Consider the following 20,224-nt stretch of genomic DNA (forward strand, 5'->3'; position numbering starts at 1 on the left):
TATCAAGATGATATAATATTCCTATAAGTGTATGCATCCAATAGCAGAGACTCAAAATACATGAGGTAAAAACTCAGAACTGAAAGGAGAAACAGGAAAATCCACAATTAGAGCTGGAGATACTTAGACACTCCTTTTAGTAAGAAAAATCTGTAAGGATATAGAATTGAACACCACCAGCAACCAATAAAATCTCACAAAAATGTATAGAACACTCCATCATCAGAAATATATACTTTCAAGTGCACAGGGAACATTCACCATAGCAGACCATATGGTGGGCTATAAAAATAAGACTCGGCATATTTAAAAGAATTGAACTCCTACCGAGAATATTCTCTGACCACAAGGGGATTAAGCTACAAGTAAGATTGCTGAAGATTCCCAAATATGTGGAAATTAAGCAACACACTTCTAAATAACCCACAGGTCAAAGAAGTAATCACAGGGGAAATTAGAAATTACTTTCAGCCAAATGAAAATGAAAATATATCAAACTTTGTAGGATGCACCTAAGCAGCACTTAAAGGGAAAACCTGTGGCTTTAAACGCTTGCAGAAAATAGAAAGGTCTCAGATCAGTGATCTAACCTTCCACATTTAAAAGCTAGAAAACAAAAGCAAATTAAACCCAAAGTAAGTGGAAGGAAAGAAACAACAAAGAATAGAAAAAAAATATAATAGCCAAAAACAATATAGAAATATGAAACTAAAAATCTACTTTGGGGGGAAAATCAGTAAAACTGAAAAACCTTTAACTAGATTGTCCAAGAAAAAAAAGATACATTACCAATATTAGAAATGAAACCGTGACCACCACTACAGATCCGACAGTAATTAAAGGAACCTTTAGGGAAACATTATGAATAATTTTATGCCAATAAATTTATCAACATAAACTGGAAAAATTCCCTATAAGAAACAATTTTTATTTATTTATTTATTTAATATTTTAAATGTTTATTTATTATTTTGAGAGAGAGAGAGCGAGAGAGCGAGAGATGGAATGTGAGTGGAAGAGGGGCAGAAAGAGAGGAAGACCCAGAATCCAAAGCAGGCTCCAGACTCTGAGCTGTCAGTACAGAGCCCAAAGCGGGGTTCTAACTCACAGACTGAGAGATCATGACCTGAGCTGAAGTCTGACGCTTAATGGACTGAGCCACCCAGGCACCCGGAGACACAAATTTTAAATAGAATCAAAGATAAAGAATTTCTGAAAAGCCCTGTATCTATTACATCTGTTCTTTGACACCTGCCAGAAAGAAAACTCCAGGGTTGGATGGCTTTGCTGATGAATTCTATCAAATATTTAAAGGAAGAAATGAGAGGCGTCTGGGTGGCTCAGTTGGTTAAACATCTGACTTCAGCTCAGGTCATGATCTCACACTCGTGGGTTCGAGCCCCACGTTAGGCTCTGTACTGACAGCTCGGAGCCTGGAGCCTCCTTCAGATTCTGTGTCTCCCTGTCTCTCTGCCCCTCGCCCTCGCATGTTCTCTGTCTCAAAAATAAATAAAACATTAAAAAATTTAAAAATAAAAAATAAAGGAAAAAATGATATCAATCCTACATAAACTGAGAAAACACTTCCCTACTCATTTTATGAAGCCAGTATTACCACAATATTTAAACTAGAGAACGATACAATAAAAACTAAAACCCAATACCCCTTGTGAACAAGACATAAAAACTCTTAAAAATATTAGCAAACTGAATTAAGGATAAATTCGTTAAGACCAGTGAGTTTATCCCAGGAATGCAAGTTAGCATAATAGTCAAAAATCAATAAATGTAATACACCATATTATAGAATAAAGGAGAAATATCAATATGACCTTCTAAATAAATGCAGAAAATTCAACTGACAAAATTCACCACTCATTCATGATAAAAACTCCCACCAAACTAAAAACAGATGGGGAACTTCCTCAAACCTGAACAAAGGGTATCTATGATAAATCTACAGCTAATATCACAGTTAATTTACTAGAGATCCTACCCAGTGCAACAAAGCAAGAAAAGTAAATGAAAGGCCCGTATAGATTGGAAAAGAATAATGTGTCCTTATTTGCAGATATTATCATGTTAACACAGATAATCCTAAGAGATTAAAAAGATACCAAAAGTATCAAAACCACAAGGAGACAGCACCTCACACCAGTCAGAGTAGCTAGTATCAAAACAACAAAAAATAACAAGTATTGGTAAGGATGTGAAGAACAGGGAAGCTTCATGCAATACTGGTAAGGAATATAAATTGGTACAACCACTATGGAAAATGGTATGGAGATTCCTCAAAAAATTAAAAATAGAGATACCATATGATACAGTAATTCCACTACTGAGTAATTACCCAAAGAAAATGAAAACACCAATTTGAAACAATATGTGCACCCCTATGTTTATTGTGGCATTATTTACAATAGTCAAGATATGGAAGCAACCCAATTGTCTATAATAGATGCATGGATAAAGAATATGTCACACACACCCACACCCACCCACACCAACAGGAATATTAGCCAGCCATAATAAAGAATGAGCTCTTGCCATTTGAAACAACATACATGGACCCAGGCAGTATAATGCTGAATAAAATAAGTCAGAGGACAAATACCATCAGTTCACTTATATATGAAGTCTAAAAATAAAACAAACAAATAAACAAAACAAAAAGTTCAAAAAGACTCTTAAACACAGAGAATAAACTGGTAATTGCCATCAGCAAGGCAGGTGAGGGCGTGGGTGGGGGAATGGGTGAAATACAGGAGATTAAGAGGTACAAACTTCCAGTTATAAAATAAGTAACTCATGGAGACGGGAAGTACAGCATACAGAATATAATCAGGAATATTGAGTAGCACTGTAGGACAGATGGTGACTCCACTACGGTGGTGACCATTTATTAAATTATAAAAAAGCATTAAGATGCTGATGAATTTAACAAAATAGGTACAAAATCCGTACAATAAAAATGACAAAATACTACTGACAGAAAATAAAAAGTTACTGACAGAAATTAAAGAGGCCATAAATAAATGAAGAAATATAGCCTGTTCCCGGATTAGAAGCCTTTATATTGTTATGATGTCAGTTCTCCCCAAACTGATCAATTATAGGTTCCATACAATCCCAATGAAATACCCAACAGGTGTTTTTGACCAAACTGATAAGCCGAAGTTAATTTTTAAAAAAATTATAGAAATCCAAATAATTTCAAGTCTTGCTATATATTGGCATAAGAAAAAATATGTGTGTGTGTGTGTGTATATATATATACCAATTGAATATACATATTGAATGTATATATCAATTGAATATATATGAATTGTATATGTGTGTGTGTATACATATATATCAATTGAACATAACAGAGAATTCAGAAACCCATGGAAAGGATAATCTTTTCAAAAAATTTAGAATATTCACATACCAAAAAACTACCTTTAAGCCTTTGCAGTATAAAACCCACAATAAATAGTATGATCACTTTGCGAAAGTTATAGAAACACTAAATGACTCAGCAATTCCAATCCTAATCATTTACCCTAGAGAAATGAAAACACATATCCATACAAAACCCCATATATGAATGTTCATAGATGCTTTATTCATAACAGCCAAAAATCAGAGAGACAGATGTCTTTCAACAAGTGACTAGATGAAACTATAGTATATTCATACAAGAAAAAATTCAGCAGCAAAAGTACAGAACTACTGATACACATAGCAACATGGATAAATATCTTAAAATTATTCCAAGTAAAAGAAGCCAAACACAAAAGAGCACATACTGCATGATTCCATTTATATGAATCTCTAGAAAAGACAAATCTAATTATAGTGACCAAAAAGAAATCAGTGCTTTCCCAGTGCGGGAGTGGGATAGAGATAAAATGACTGAGATAGAGCACAAGAAAAATTGGGGGATGCTGGGAATGCTCTCTCAATCTTGATTGTTATGATGATTTAACAGGTATATAAATACGTCAAAGTTCAGCAAAAAGTACACTTAAAACGGGTACATTTTAGGGGCATCTGGGTGGCTCAGTCGGTTAGACTCTTGACTTTGGCTCAGGTCATGATCGCATGGTTTGTGAGCTCAAACCCCTCATTGGGCTCTGGGCTGACAGCATGGAGCCTGCTTGGGATTCTCTCTCCCTCTCTCTCTGCCCCTACCCCACTTGCTCAATCTCTCTCAAAATAAATAAATAAACTAAAAAAAAAACAAAAACCCAACACTATAAAATGGGTGCATTTTATTGCATGTAAAGTATACTTCAATAAATCTGATTAAAAACACAGGTCAAGGCATACATCCAGAAAAACAGAGATTGACTGCATGAGTTTATCTCCTCTTGCTCCCAAGATCTCTTACTAAATTAGAAAAGAAAGGACTCAAATAAATGGCCTTAGCAACCATCTAAAGAAACTAGAAAAAGAGCAAATGAAACCCAAAGTAAGCGATAAAAAGGACATAATACATTACAGAATGGAAATCAATGAAACAGAAAACAGAAAAATAAAGAAAAATTAGCGAAACAAAAGCTGGGTTCTTTTTAAAAGGTTTTACATAATAGTATTCATAAACTTTTAGCCAGAGTGATTGGGAGAAAACACAAATTACTGATACCAAGAATGGGAAGATGACATCACTAGAGAAAACTATATAAAAGGCTAATAAGAGAATGTTACTAACTTCACTCTAATAAATTTAACAACTTGGATAAAATGGTCAAAGTCCTTGAAAGACTACCAAAGCTCACTCAAGAAGAGATACCAATTCTTCTATACAAACTCTTCCGGAAAATTTGAGGAGGTAGGAATACTTCCCAATTCATTCTGTGAGGCCAACATTACTCTGATACCAAGACCAGATCAAGAGATTATAGGAAAAGTATAAACCAATATCCCTTATTAAGGCAGATGCAAAAATTCATAACAAAATTTTAACAAATCAACCCAATGCTATCATCATAAGGATAACACTTTAAGACCAAGTGCAGAATGCATAAAACCAGGAATGCAAAACTGGCTTAACATTGAAAAATCAAATAATAAAATTCTCAATTAATGAACTTTAAAAAATCTCCATAACACTGTATGATCATCTCAATAATGCAGAGGAAGTATTTAACAAAATCCAACATCCATTTCTAATAAAACTCTCAACAAGCTATAAATAGGAGAGAACATCCTAAAGTTGATAAAGGGTATCTAAGAGAAACCTAAAATAATAGTTAATGGTGAAAGACTAAATGTTTTCTTCCTAAGAGCAGCAACAATTTACTTGTACTACTTGTATTAAACATTGTACTGGAGGTTCAAGCCAGTGCAGTATGGCAAGAAAAGCAAATAAAAGGCATCCAAATTGGAAAAGAGCAGGTAAAAATGTGTTTATTTGCTGATGACATGGTCAAATATGTAGACACTGATGCAATCTGCACAAAAGGTACCAAAACTAACAAGTGAATTTAGCAAAGCTGCAGACTATAAGGTCAATGTACAAAAATTAACTAAATTTCTATACACTAGCATGAACAATCCTTTGTAAAAAATAGGAGCATTTGGAATTTATATACTGTTGGTGAGAATATAAAATGGTACAACCACTCTGGGAAACAGTTTGTGGAGTTTCTAAAAAGTTAAATAACAACAAACAAACAAACAAACATAAAACAAAAAACTGAGAAAGCTAAACATATACCTACCATATGATCCAATCACTTTACTACTAGATTTTTACTCAAGAGAAATGAAAGCATATCCATATAAATTTTGTACATGAATGTTCATAAAAGCTTTATTTGTAATAGCCAAAATTTGGGAATAATCCAAATGCCCATCAATAGGTAAATGGATAAACAAATTGTGGTATATTTATATAATGGAATATATAATGGAATAATACTCAGCAATAAAAAGGAATAAGCTATCAACAAAATGATGAATTTCAAAATAATTATGCTTCAAGAAAGAAGCTAGTATATACGACATGATTCTATTTACATAAAATTCTAGAAATTACAAACTATAGTGATACCAGATCAGTAGTTGCCAGGGGAAAGGAGGAGTCAAGGAAAGGCAGGAGGGAGTAATTACAAAGAGGCACAAAGAAACTTTGGGGTATGGTATGTTTATCTCAATTGCAGTAAGTTTCATGGGTGTATAGAAATGTCAAAACTCAACAAGCTGTATACTTTAAATTTGTGCATTTTACTGTATTTCAATTATAATAAAAAAGAAACAAAATCTTGAAATGAGAAATTAGCTCATAAATAAGAACAACACAATATGCAAAGGGAACAAAACAGGAAAAGACTTGTAGAAATCATAAATGTGAATATAAAAATAAAGAAGTCAAGGGGCATCTGGGTGGCTCAGTTGGTTAAGCATCAGACTCGTAGTTTCAGCTTAGGTCATGATCTAATAGTTTCGTGAGTTTGAGCCCCACATCTGGCTCTCTGTTGGCAGCAGGGAGCCTGTTTAGGATTCTCTCTCTTTCTCCCTCTCTCTCTGCCCCTCCCCTGCTCATGCTGTCTCTGTCTCTATCAAAATAAATAGACTTAAAAAAAAAAAAAGGAAAGTCAGTAAGAATAAAATATCCCAGCAAGTAGAATAACTGGCACAATATAATGGATAGAGAGAAGACCCTAAGAACTTACAGAGAGAAAAAGAAAGGTTACATAAAAAGGAATAAAAATGAAATTAATAACATACTTAAGAAGACTAGATGTAGGTCTCCAAAATTCTGAGGAAAACTAATTTCAATTTAGAATTCTCTACCAAACTACCAATCAAGTATGACAACAAAGACGTTTTCAGATATGGAGGGCCACCCAAATTTATCACACTTTCTCAGAAATTATCAGAGAATGGCGCCACTAAAACACATCAAGAAGAAGAAATCAGGGTCCGGGAACGGGAGTCAACCGAGGAGGGCAGCAAAAATAAATACTGGAATGACAGCTCTGCAGCAAGGCTGGAGAACAAGCCGCACAGATTGGAGCAGAAGGACAGAAGGCTCTAGGAAGGTCTCTAGAAAACATTTTTAAAGGAATTAATAAATTACTAGGTATGTTTGTGCACTTGTGGAGGGGGACAACACAGACACACAGACAACATAGATAAGGATATAAACTGCATTTGTAAAAAGATTAAGGACAAATTAATCTGTAGTTTAAAAAATAAGTGAGGTAGGGGTGCCTGGGTGGCTCGGTCAGTTGAGCATCTGATTTTGGCTCAGGTCATAATCTCCTGGTCATGAGTTTGAGCCCATATCTGTCTCGCTGCTGTTAGTGCAGAGCCTGCTTTGAATCTTCTATCCTCCTTTCTCTCTGCCCCTCTCCTGCTTGTGCTCTTTCTCACTCTCAAAAATAAACTTTAAAAATAATAATAATAAATAAATAAATAAGTAAATAAATAAATAAATAAGTGAGGGAATTAACTACTCCAGAAAAGTAAATTATTCAAGAAAATGAAACCATAATATACTACCTGGCTTTGCAGTGAATGATATTTACATAGTTGTAATAGTGATGAATACTGATATAACCACCAATAGGGAAGCTACTATCAGACAATAGAAAATACCAAGTGTTGGTGGGAGTGTAGAGAAACTGGAATCCTTGTGTACTCTTGGTGGGTCTGTAAAATAGTGCAACCACTGTGTTAAACAGTAAGGAAGTTCCTCAAAACCTTCAAAGTGGAACTACCATACCGTCTAACAGTACTTCTGGGTACATGTACAGAAGAATTGAAAGCTGGGTCTGGAGGAGGTATCTGCACACCCATGCTCACAGCAGCAGCATTCACAATAGCCAAGAAATGGAGGCAACTCAAATGTCCACTGAAGGATGAATGAATAAACAAACTGCAGCATATACGTAGAATGGAATATTATTCAGTCATAAAAAGGAAGGAAATTCTGGCACATGCTACACCACGGGTGAACCTTGAGGACATTATGCTAAATGCAATCAGCCAGTCACGAAAAGGTAAGTGCTGTTTGATTCCACTTATATGAGGTATCTAAAATAGACAAATTCACAGAAACAGAAATTAGCATGGTGGTTACCAGGAACTACAGGGAAGGGGAAAAGGCAAGTTTGAGATTTGCAAGATAAAAAAGTTCTGTAGATGTTTTGCAATAATGTGAAAAACTTAATGCTATTGAACTGCACACTTAAAAATGGTTTAATTGTGGGGTGCCTTGGGTGGCTCAGTTGGTTGTGTCTGACTCTTTGGTTTTGGCTCAGGAACTCCTCACAGTTCTTGAGTTCAAGGCCTGCAATAGGCTCCACGCTGACAGTGAGGAGCCTGCTTGGGATTCTCTCCCTCCGTTTTTCTCTGTCCCTCTCCCAGCTCAAGTTCTCTCCACACCCCCTCTCAAAATAAATAAACAGACTTAAAAATGATTTAATTTGTCAATTGGTATTATTTTTCTTAACACAATTTAAAAAAAGATTAATGGGGTCATGTCAGAAGATATGGGAGCCCACTTGAAGGAAGGAGTTCCCACTGGTCAAATTTGAGACAAAGAGAGCATTACAAAAATTAATAACTATATATAATGATTAAACACATAAATTTTTAAGAATCCATGAGGTAATAGTGATACTAAAAAAATCTTTATAGAAGAATGGAGAGTAATCATTGCAAAAGAAATTATTTAGAAAATGAATACTCTCTATACGTGTCTCTGTGTAGTAGCTGATTTAGGCAAGGATCATCAATGAATATTAAAACAATTAACACTTGTTGTGGAACAGGATATTCAAATGATACCAAAGCAACACCCCGCAGATGACTTACTAATTACAAAGGGGAAAATGTACCTTACAATGGAAAGATATGGCAGTTAATACACTACTAAAGTAATCAAATTTAGTATCACTATTAGAACACCATGCCAAAAAGAAAAAAAGACCATCCTGCCACTGCGTGGTGCCCCCTAATCTGATTAAGGATGAAATATACAACAGTGCTTATGAATTATACCAGCCAAAAATGCTTACTCTGAATCTAATCCCTCCTCTGGATCCAATTTCCAATATATAGGAAATACAGGGGACAGAGGAACAAGTTAAATGACACCACAGGGAAACAATCAGACACAATTCAGAATGTGAGACAATCTACAAAACAAGTGACCTAGGTTAAGAGAGAATAAGGAGACAATAATGAAACACGTGAACCTTGATTAGATCCTCTTTGGACAATTTACAAGAAGACATTTTTGGGACAACTGGGGAAACTGGAATATAAACTAGATACTAGATGATTTTTAAAAATCATGATTAAATATCAAGAAACATAAATAAAAAGTGTTTAACCTCACTAATTATTAAAACAAAATATGTTAAAATTTACCTATCAAATTGGTGACAATAAAAATTAATACAATTTTGGGGGGGCAGGACAATCTGGTAACATGTAACAGAGGTTTTTAAAATATTTATATACTTTACCCAGCAATTCCACTTCTAGGTATTCATCCTATAGAAATAAGAGTTGTACATAAATATTTATTGACCAGAATGTTCACTGCAGCATTACTAATGAAAATGGGCACAACCTAATTATCCAGGATGGAATACTAAATTATATAACACTTTGTAATCATTAAAAATCTTAATTTGATATATTTAACATGAAAAAGTCCTTAGAATATATGAAGTATATGGAAGAGAATAGTTATTTTTTGGATCCCAGAGGGCACAACTAGGAACTACCACTGGAAACTATAAGGAAATAGAGATTGTCTCAGTGTAAGGAATAACGTCCTAACAGAATGTTTTAAGCAATGAATGGCCTGCCTCAAGAGTTAACGAGTTTTGTTATTATTAGAATTCTAAGCAAAGGCTAAATGGTCACTTGGCGAAGATATATAGAACAGATTTATATGTTAGGAGATTGAAGAGAGGATCTTAATGCTCCTTTTCTACTCTAAGAACTTATAATTCCATATAAAGTTTTCCATTAGCTGGACTGGCAGGAAGGAAGTTGTTGGTATTTCTTTGTAAATGCTATTAAAGACTCACCTGGCATTAAACTAAAAGGAAATTATATTTATATTAGAATATTAGAGTTGAAGGACGACTTACGTTATCATATTCTGTATCAATAATATACACATTATTGATAAAGTGAAAGAAGATGATTAACCCAATGGAGAGAATTCAAACTGAATTGGCAGTAACTACTAATTTCTCTGTGTCTAATAAAGAACCTGAAGAGTTATACTTTTCCAAGGTGAAATAGCACCTAACCTATCAAAAAGGACACAAGGTACTATATGCTTCCTCTTTTTGTTTCTGGCTACTCTTTACTCCATATATCAATAGAGAAGGAATGAAATATATCCCCACTCTCCTCTGCAATTTAAACTTTAGATGCATGAGTAGTGGGCAGTGGGAAGTAACACAAAAACATGGATCACACTGGATTCCTGGAAAGCAGAAGCAAGTGCTAGAGGCCTGTGAAATTTTTAGAATGAAACTGGTGATGTTGGCAATTCAAAAAAGAATCCCCAAAAAGACACACTTAAAAAATAATAATTACCTTTTATAATGGACATTTTCAAATACACACCAAAGTAGAAAACATAGGGGTGCCTGGGTGGCTCAGTTGGTTAAGCATCCAACAACTTCAGCTCAGATCATGAGCTCATAGTCCGTGAGTTTCAACCCTGCATTGGGCTCTGTAATGATAGCTCAGAGCCTGGAGCCTGCTTCACATTCTGTGTATGTGTCTCTCTCTCTGCCTCTCCCCTGCTTATGCTCTGTCTCTCAAAAATGAATGTTAAGAAAAAATTAACAAAAAACAAAGTAGAAAATATAATGAACCCCCACATTACTATCACTCAGCTTCATTCATCAACATTTTGTTAAAGTGTTTCCTCTAATTTTCCAGAGTTTTGGCTTTTTTTTTTAAGATTTGAAAACAAATAACGACATCATGCTACTTTACCTACAAAAACTTCAGTTTGAAACAATACCCTTTCTTGCAAATAATACCAAGTATTCAACAAACGTTGGCTGCTAGGTACTGTTTGTGGCTAGGCACTGTTCTATGCATTATATTTGTGCTTACAAGTATTAATTTTCACATATGCTAAGCTTCATTATTATACCTATTTTGCAAATGAGAAAACTGAGGTTTTATTGGCTCAGGTCACAGAGCCAGTAAGCAGTGGAGTTAGGGTATGAACCCAGAAGTTAACTCTGGACTAGACTTTACTCTCCCAACCACTAAAGTATGCTGTCTTTCCTCTATACGTGTTATGCTAGCTGTTTCTTATGGGATATAGATTATTATGGCAAAGTGGGAGAGGGACTGCTAAATGGGAAAGAGACTGGAAAGATGCTGTAGTACGAGCCGCTGCTCATTGCTTTTCTAGTGAAATTTTCTCTTCTAAATGCCCCAAACAAGAAGGGAAATATAATTGGATATCATCAGTGTGAACTGCCAAGGACATAAAAGAAAGTCACCTCACAGAGGGAAAAGCAATCAAGTATCTCCCACAGAGGTTAAACACACACACAAACCTCTTTTAATCTGCCCCTTCACTTAATGACCTGGGGCAAGGAGGTCTGGGCCAATGGGAGAGGAGTATCTCTAATTCCACCAGACCTCTAAAATGGTTCAAACGAGGGGCACGTGGGTGGCTCAGTTGGTGAAGCCTCTGACTCTTGATTTTGACTCAGGCAGGTCATGATCACACGGTTCATGACTTTGAGCCCTGCGTTGGGCTCTACATGGACAGTGCAGAGCCTACTTGGGATTGATTCTCTCTCACCCTCTCTCTCTCTCTGCCCCTCCCCTGCTGTCTCTAAATAAATAAATAAATAAACTTAAAAAAAAACTTTAAAACAGTTCATACAAAACGATCTCACAAGCAGAGGGCTGAGCAATCAGTACAAGTAGTATTTGACTCCTTAATGAAATCTTTGAGTAAAAAAATAAAAGGATCTGGAATGAAAAATTCTTCTGGCTGATGCCTCAGTTCCAAAACTACTATATAATTAAAGATTTGTAAAAAGAAAAAAAGGGGGGGAGGAGAGTCTTCTCCGAATCTTTGGTCAAGAATTTTCCTAAGATTCTTCCTAGTAATCTGTGACAGATCTTCGAGTAACAATTCTTTTTCCCAGGAGCCTACCTAGGGCATCCTCCACTCTCCCCAGACACAAACAGAAGTGCTCCTTCCTTGTTCCTAGTGCACGTTACACATAGTTCTCTTGGAGCACTCTTCAATATTGCGATGTCATCATCTTTACCTTCTCTGGACTACCAACTCCTAGAGAGCCAGGGCCCTACTTTGGTCCTCTTTACATTTCCAATCCCTAATCTTCAAACCTAGCACCACTGAAAATATTTGAGGAAGATTTGCTAAGGGAATAGAGAAAGAAGCTGAAGATGACCAAATATGGAGTGATCTTTAGAAGATCACTTTTCCCAGTGCCTCTCTAACCTCAGCCCCTTCAGTATAGCCCACAAGCTCCCCTCTCTTTAGGAGTTTTCCCACCAGCTGCTAGTCCAGCATGAATGATAACATGGACTATACTCTTTTGAGGGCTTTGCTTTGTAATAGCTTTTAATGGACTAGGGAGAACTCAGCTTGAAGAATCTGGAAGGTAGTCAAAACCTTTTATTCAAATGCCAAGACACAGAATATTATTTGAAATGCCTGCTGGTTTACATTTAAATCCTGAAGGAAAGAGAAATAAATAACTCCAAACAAAACATTAATGCTTACTAAGCAAGCCCTGGTCATCCACTTCTATTTTTCAGACAAAATACTCTATCAGAAAACGACAGGTCTGGTGACAGTCCTCAGTCATGGGGGAGGCACTCTTCACGTACTGGTATGAGTCTCCTTAGAGCCCTCTCTAATACTGGTTAGCCAAACCACGTGGGGTATTATTTGGTTAGACAATCCTTTAAAGTAAAAATCTTTGGGTAAGGAAGTTATCTTTCTCATCAATTTTAGAAAATTCAAAATCATCTCCCAGTTTAATCTATATTACACTGGGAAAAAAAGCGGAGTCCCATCACATCTTTTACACACCATTCTTTGGTTACCATGTTACCTTGGTTAGTGTCCTTCGGGTGTGTTATATGAGCAATGACTTCCTTGAGATAACTTTGCTTCTGCTTTTCTAGATCTGATTGTGAAAACGTCGGAACATTAGTCCTTGAACAAAACAAACCAGGAGGAAAAACAGTCCATTAGAACCACGAGTATAGTGTTTGTAGAGAGAAGTCACATACTGCCGATTAGTTAGAACTAACTTTCAGAGGCAAAATACTCTTTAAGATCCAGTGACAGAAGACAGTTAGTCATGTAGTATAAAGCTGAAATCAAGTACGGAATTGAGAAAAAAAAGGAAGATGAGTGATTTGAGGAAAAAAAGTGAAGAGTATCCAGTCCCCAGAGAAAGTAAACACTTGTTGAGTATTTCAAGGTTAAACAGGAATTAAGTTCACAGAGCCACAGAAAAACTCAAGGAGATAAAGACCAAAAAGAACCAGCTGGATGTGGCAGTTAGAACGCTGGTGACCTTGGCAAGAACAATTTCTGGCCCTTGCTCATCCTGTTTGCACTGTACTATGGAGTCAGTGGATGAGAATACGGAGATAATAAATTCATAACTGTTCCAAGTAGCCTGACTTGGCTCTTTGGTATAATTTCCACTGTAAGTAACTCACAAAGTTTCCCTCAATTATGCAAAGAAAACAAAACAAAAAACCAAAAAAAAACTGGGACTAAGGACAGTAGTCAAAGGGAACTTTATTTGTAATACATTAAAAAAAATTTAAAGCAGAGGGGCACCTGGGTGGCTCAGTCGGTTAAGCTTCTGACTCTTGATTTCAGCTCAGGTTATGGCTTGTGGTTTGTGGGTTCGAGCCCTGCATAGGACTCTATGCTGATAGTGCAGAGTGCTTGAGATTCTCTCTCTCTGCCCCGTGTTCGTTCTCTCTCTCTCTCTCAAAATAAATAAACTTTTAATCCCATTGTAAGGAAGCTAATCTGACTCAACCTAAAAAATAGCTCTGCGAATTGAAAAGGCCCATGTGGAGACACTGCCATCTCCTGGCAACAAGAGAACAGACTGTAAAGCGACCCAAATCTGCAACCTCTACTAGAATTTCCCCCCAAGGACAGCTGCATTCAAGTTGGGAGAGAGGACTAAATGATCTTCTACAAAGTTGTATTTTAATATTTGTGTTAAAATCAATCTAACTTCTTATCATAGCTGTGACTAGGTCTCCCCCATACACAGGAAAAAATCTTACATTTATACAGTGCTTTCACTAACAGGTCTTTTTGATTCTTCAAAATAACCTTGTGAAACAGCAGAAGGCATCATTAGCCTCATTTTGTTAACAAATAAACTGAAGTCAGAGATTATTTGACTTGCCCAAGTTACACAGCTACGTGTTAGTGGTCCCAGACTTAAAGTATGCTTACTCTTGCTATGTGGTTTTATTCCACACTAAGGGGAAACTGAGAAGGGAAAAAAGAAATTGAAGAGCACCAACAGAAACTGGAATATTTTCATACTGTTACCTTCTTTTGGCTTGCAGAACAGGCATGACTTTGCCTAGTCTTCTCTCATTGACTTTCAGCTTCCCAGGGTCCTTGTCAAGAACATCCTGCTTCCGTTCAAAGGAGAAGACATAAGAAAAAAAACTGAAAACACCATTTAAGGACATATTCTTAAACTAAGGGCTACAAAGGCATATTCCTGAACCCTACTGTGTAACAGGCACTATAGCAGATACCTGAAATGAGAGAGTGACTAATTTTCAGGAAAAGAAAAAAACCCTAAGTGGTATGCCCATTCGACAGATAGGGAATTAGGCTTAAAGAGGGTAGGTAACTTGCCCAGGATTTTTCAGCTCTTCAGTGGCTGATCAAGTGCTGTATCTCATTGAGCATGGCAACCAGAGACTGAGGCTTAGGGTTAAAACCCAAAGAAAGGAAAAATAACAGTAAAATCATCCTTATCTTAGTAATTAGTCAGTAAGTAGCCATTTAATATTATATACCAGTTACCATATAGACATCATTTCATTAATCCTTACCCTACATGTGTGAAGTATTATTTAGTCCAATTTATAGGTAAGACATGCGAGAGAACCGAGAGGCTAAATACTTTCCCCAAGGTCACATTTCTAGTCAGCGTTCAAACCCCAATTTGATTGGTGAATACAAAGCTTTCCTGCACAGTTTGTGAATGAAAAGCATTTTTCTTTACCTTGAAAGAATATACTTACTTTGTTTGATGAACTGGAAACAACTGGGAACGTCATTTCACAGTTTGATTGATGTGATCCATTTTTCCAGGATGACCCCGTCTGAGGAGTCTCTGAATTGTCCAGGATCTGAGAGAATACAGGTGTAGCTTGCTTACTGTCACACATATTTTTACCAGACACAGTTTGCTGAAAGTTATTGTCTGGAGAAGACACATTCTGCATATCCCAAGCAGAATGACTGGGACTGATCCCTTCAGACTCAGTGCAGGGTTTGCTCTCTTTTGGGCTAAGACCATCTTCTCTCCTCTCTTCCCCAAGGGAGGAGGGCTTTTCAAGATCTTTGGATGACTCAGTCTTGTCCTTATCAAGCACAGCATCACAAACTGTTGGATCAAATGGTGGAACAACTGTTATTTTTATAAGATTCTTTTCTAGCGCAGAGTGTCTGTTTAATGGTTTAGGAGGAGTTGGTCCGTTACCAACTGATGTACTTAGTTGAGGTAGTTTTAAGAGGCCAGGGGTCTCAGCTACTGGTCCCACGGTGTACGATGAATTTTTCTCTTGGGAAGTGTCAAACAGAATTTGATTCCCTTTCCCTCCCTTCTCAACATGGCTGCTGTCACCTTTAAGCAACCCTCCTCCCCAAGAAAAGTGCTCATTTGATAGGTCATCATCCTTTAAGAGCTCCTGAATATCTTCCTCTGTGAAACTGAAATGGCCATCATCTTCTTCTCCTTCAGACAGATCCAGCAAGGAGTCGTCCAATCCATCCTCGTCCGAGGAATGCCATGAAAATGGGGCATTGTCTTTAGGCAAGAGAGAAATCCCAGAAGACTGATCAGAGGGCACTAGGGAGCACGTCATATCTGGAAAAACAAGAGGCAATTTCACTGAGGAACAGGAAATCCCTTTATATCAACTTCTATCTGTTATATAGAGCGGTGGTATTCTGATATTTCAAATTCTTGCACTGTGACTTGTTACATGAGAAAGAATGTTAAGAAATTTAACCTTACCAGAATCATGGAAATACCATCCAAACAGTGACATGCTTTTTTCCCTAACAAAATGGTAAAAATTAAGATGTCACAGTATCTAAATTAGTAAGGGTGTAGGAAACAAGCACTCTCACAATCAGAATAAAAGAGTATTAAATAAGCATAATATTTCGTGGAGGGTGATTTGCAATACCACTTGACCCCACAACTGTACTTCTGGCAATTTTCCCTGCAGCAGTACCTGTACAAATGCACAGGGGCACATTTTTAAGGATGCTCAAAGCAGAACTATTCAAAATAGTCAAGTATTGGAGAGAACCTTAATGTCCATCACTGGGACTATTCAGTGAAATCATGGTACATTCATTCTAGGGAATACTTTACAACTATTTAAAAACACAATGAAATAGATCAGTATATACGATCATGTAAGAATATCCACAACATACAAGCAAAACGAATATATATCACATAAAATGTTTAGATTTTCACGCTTTACATTTTGAAAAAACAAACATGTATAACTTTTGAAGTTAAAAAAAAAACTTTAAGGACACAAGAATTTTGTTCCATACTGTGTGGAGCTGCTGGCGCGATTTCTTTGCCACGAGACCAAATGGAAAAAGGTTTCAGCTCCTGCTAGCTGTTCCTTTCAGGAGACTTGTCAAGATGATTGACTCCCACCTTCCTGCAGGCACAAAGAAAATTAGAGGATCTTCTCATCACTTTCAACTCTGCTAATTACAAAGTCAACTGCATTATGCTTTAAGGTGCTCCACCTATTAATTTTGATCTTGATTTTTTTTTAAATACCATAAAGTTGGATTTTGAGTCAAGAACATCAAAGAAATATCTTTAGAGAAAAAATTATGCAACTAAGGAACTAGTTTTGTTCCTCCCAACAATTTGTACTTTGCTAAGAACTACCATTTGCTCCAATAAGATGGATCCTGGCGTGGGAGTCCTGAGACCTTGCTGATAGTCCTGGTTCTATCACTGACCAGCTGTAAGAATTTGGGCAAGTCACTAAACCCCTGGGCTTGTCTCCCCATTTATAAAATGGGAAAGAGATGGGAGAAGGGTACTAGGCAACCTCTAAGATTTCACCGAGATCTAGAAGTTCATCATGACCACACATACCAAAGTTTCATTTTCAATATATATATAAATGCAAAGAACAGATCCAGAAAAATATAAAACTGATGCCTGCCATTACTTCTTAGAGGGGACCAAGAGATCTCAAGGGAAGACTTCAGTGTCACTTTACTGTTCTAATTGAATATTTGTATAATACTTATATAATCAAAACGTAGCTTTTACACAGTCAGGAATGGACCTAATCTTAATTATTTTCTAGATGGGAAAGGTGATAAAAGTGATAAAAGCTTATATTTCACACATCACAGCAACATCTGAGAAGCTATAAGAAATGCTTAAACACTACACTCAATTAATTTCTAAAACTCCCCGTTAGCCTTTTAACTGTGATTTTCCCCCACCCCACTTTTCTTTCACATTCTGAATTTTAGCCTTAGTTCATGCATTCTTTCAGAAAACATTTTCTGAGCTACTATCATCACACAACACTGAGCAAGATAATGTGTTTCTATAGTCTTAAAAACAGATATATGATTTCCACCCTTGGTAGGGAGACAACATTGAAAGTTATGCACGAACATAAGAAAGTATAAAACAGTATGAACAATAAAATACTAGAGAAAGAAAAAGAGAGGTATTACAGAACGTGAGAATTAGAAAGGACTTAACAATACTGTATTTTATTTTATATTTGAAAGTTGCTTAAGAAAGTAGATCTTAAAAGTTCCCATCACAAGGAAAAATCTGTAACTATGTGAGTTGGTATGTGTTAACTACTCCTACTGTGGTGATCATTTAGTAATATTTACATATATCATGTTGTATGCCTTAAATTAATACAAGGTTATATGTCAATTGAAAAGTAATTTCTCTGCTCAATAACTGGGTTATTTTATATTATTTCTTTAGGCAGCAGTAAAAAAAAAGTTTTAAGTTTGTATGTGTCAAGCACAAGTATCATAGGCACAGAGTTAAGCAGCTTTATTTCTTTTTTTTTTTTAATAGCTTATTTATTTTTGAGACAGAGAGACAAAGTATGAGTAGGGGAGGGGCAGAGAGAGAGGGAGACACAGAATTTGAAACAGGCTCTAGGCTCTAAGGTGTCAGCACAGAACCCGACGCGGGGCTCAAACCCATGAACTGTGAGATCATGACCTGAGCTGAAGTTGGCTACTTAACCCACCAAGCCACCCAGGCGCCCCATAAGCAGCTTTATTTCTAAGAAGCCCCTTCTAAGCCATTATTCCCATTCTCACTCAAACTTCTTCCAATAGATCTAGTTCAATCAGTTGGCTTGACCAAATGAAGAGTTCAATACATGTTCATTCACTCTTAGGAAACTGAGGTTAAGAAGCATTAAGAGGGGTGCCTGGATGGCTTAGTCCATAAAACATGTGGCTCCTGATCTCAGGGTTGTGAGTTCAAGCCCCACGCTGGGTGCAGAGATGGCTTAAAAAATAAAATCTTTAAAAAAAAAAAAGGGGGCGGGAAGTAACTTAACCAAGCACACAGAGCTAATAATGCTAGAACAAGGATCCAAACCCAGGTCTAATTCCAAAGGTAATGTTTTTTTCTGCTACCCTTGTCAGAGATTTGCCCACGGTCGGTCAGTAAACGGCAGAGCCTTCCAATTTTAGTACACTCTCTAACATATTACGAAAGATAGACACTGAAGAGAGCTTTTGATCCCTCGGCAAAAATAATTTAAGCCACTTTATTAAACACAGCCTTCCCCGGACTTCCCAGGTAGAATAGTAGAACATGAGAAATACCTCTGAATGTGGCCAAACCTCACTGGAAGAAAATCATTGTTACTGGCAAACTTTACTGTGCACACATACATAGGACCAATATCTTTCACGACACCCGAGAACATCAATCCCTATACCACATGATGTCCAGAGGCACAGAGCTGGCTCTCCTGAGTTTCTTTCACAGAATGTTCCCAATAGGTTTGGGAGCAAAATTATTCAAAACAATACAATATACAGATAATTTTTAACTTACACAAATCATTCTCTCCACAATTTTATTTCCCCATTAAAAATGCTTTTTATTATACATAACTTAAAACATATGCAAAAATAACAACAGTATAACAAACTCCCACAGACCCATCACTCAGCCCCAACAACTATCAACCCATAGCAAATTCTGTCCCATCCACCTCCCCCTTTACTGGATTATTTTGAAGCAAACTCCAGGCATCACATCATTTCATCTGTAAATAAGAGGAATTCCTTATCCTAAAATACATGGTTCAAGTTTCTAATTATTTTATAAATGTGTATTTTTTAAGATTAAAAAAATCGGTTTCCACCTAAGTCCACACACTGCAACTGGCTGATGTTTTCTATTTTAATCTATAGATTCCCCATCCTTTTTTTTCCCTTGCAATTTGTTAAAAGAAACAATCCATATAGTGTATGGATACACACATATATCATTAAATTATAGAAACATGCATGGGAATAAGAAGCACAAAAGTCAGGATAGTGGTTATTTCTGGTGGTAGAGAGGGAAGAGAAGGTCAAGGGGGCATGAGTACCTTCAATTCTATCTGTAAAGTTTTACTTCTTAAAAAAAAATAATAATAACAAAAAAGACCTCTAAGAAATATGGCAAAAGGTGCCTGGCTGGCTCAGTCAGTAGAGCATGCGACTCTTGATCTTGGGATCATGAGTTTGAGCCCTATGTTGGGTGTGCAGAAATTACTTTAAAAAATATATACGGTAACATAATGAGAGTAAAACAAAAGAAGTCCTATGTTCCCATTCCAAGGGGTGACAAGAAAGTTAATCATTCCTCTGACTTCCATCCTAGGCCCTGAAACACCTGATAACATCTAAGAGAACTGGATCCCAAAC

General features: G+C 36.5%; 1 protein-coding gene across 2 annotated transcripts in view; it reads right to left on the reverse strand.

The window, feature by feature from the left end:
• The window catches only part of S100PBP (S100P binding protein), a 37,588-nt gene that overhangs the window by 14,186 nt on the left and 3,178 nt on the right, over positions 1-20,224 (reverse strand). The window contains exons 2-5 of one of the 2 annotated variants that reach the window (XM_029946406.1): positions 16,835-16,947; positions 15,280-16,127; positions 14,570-14,655; positions 13,089-13,192 (exon numbers count right to left, since the gene is read on the reverse strand). In XM_029946406.1, coding sequence (XP_029802266.1) covers positions 13,089-13,192; positions 14,570-14,655; positions 15,280-16,125 — 1,036 coding nt within the window. In that variant the 5' untranslated portion in view covers positions 16,126-16,127; positions 16,835-16,947. Of the gene's footprint in view, positions 1-13,088; positions 13,193-14,569; positions 14,659-15,279; positions 16,128-16,834; positions 16,948-20,224 lie in introns of both variants that reach the window. The other variant, XM_029946404.1, reaches the window with a different exon arrangement.

This window comes from Suricata suricatta, chromosome 8, assembly GCF_006229205.1.
Source record: "Suricata suricatta isolate VVHF042 chromosome 8, meerkat_22Aug2017_6uvM2_HiC, whole genome shotgun sequence".
Taxonomy (NCBI): Eukaryota; Metazoa; Chordata; class Mammalia; order Carnivora; family Herpestidae; genus Suricata; species Suricata suricatta.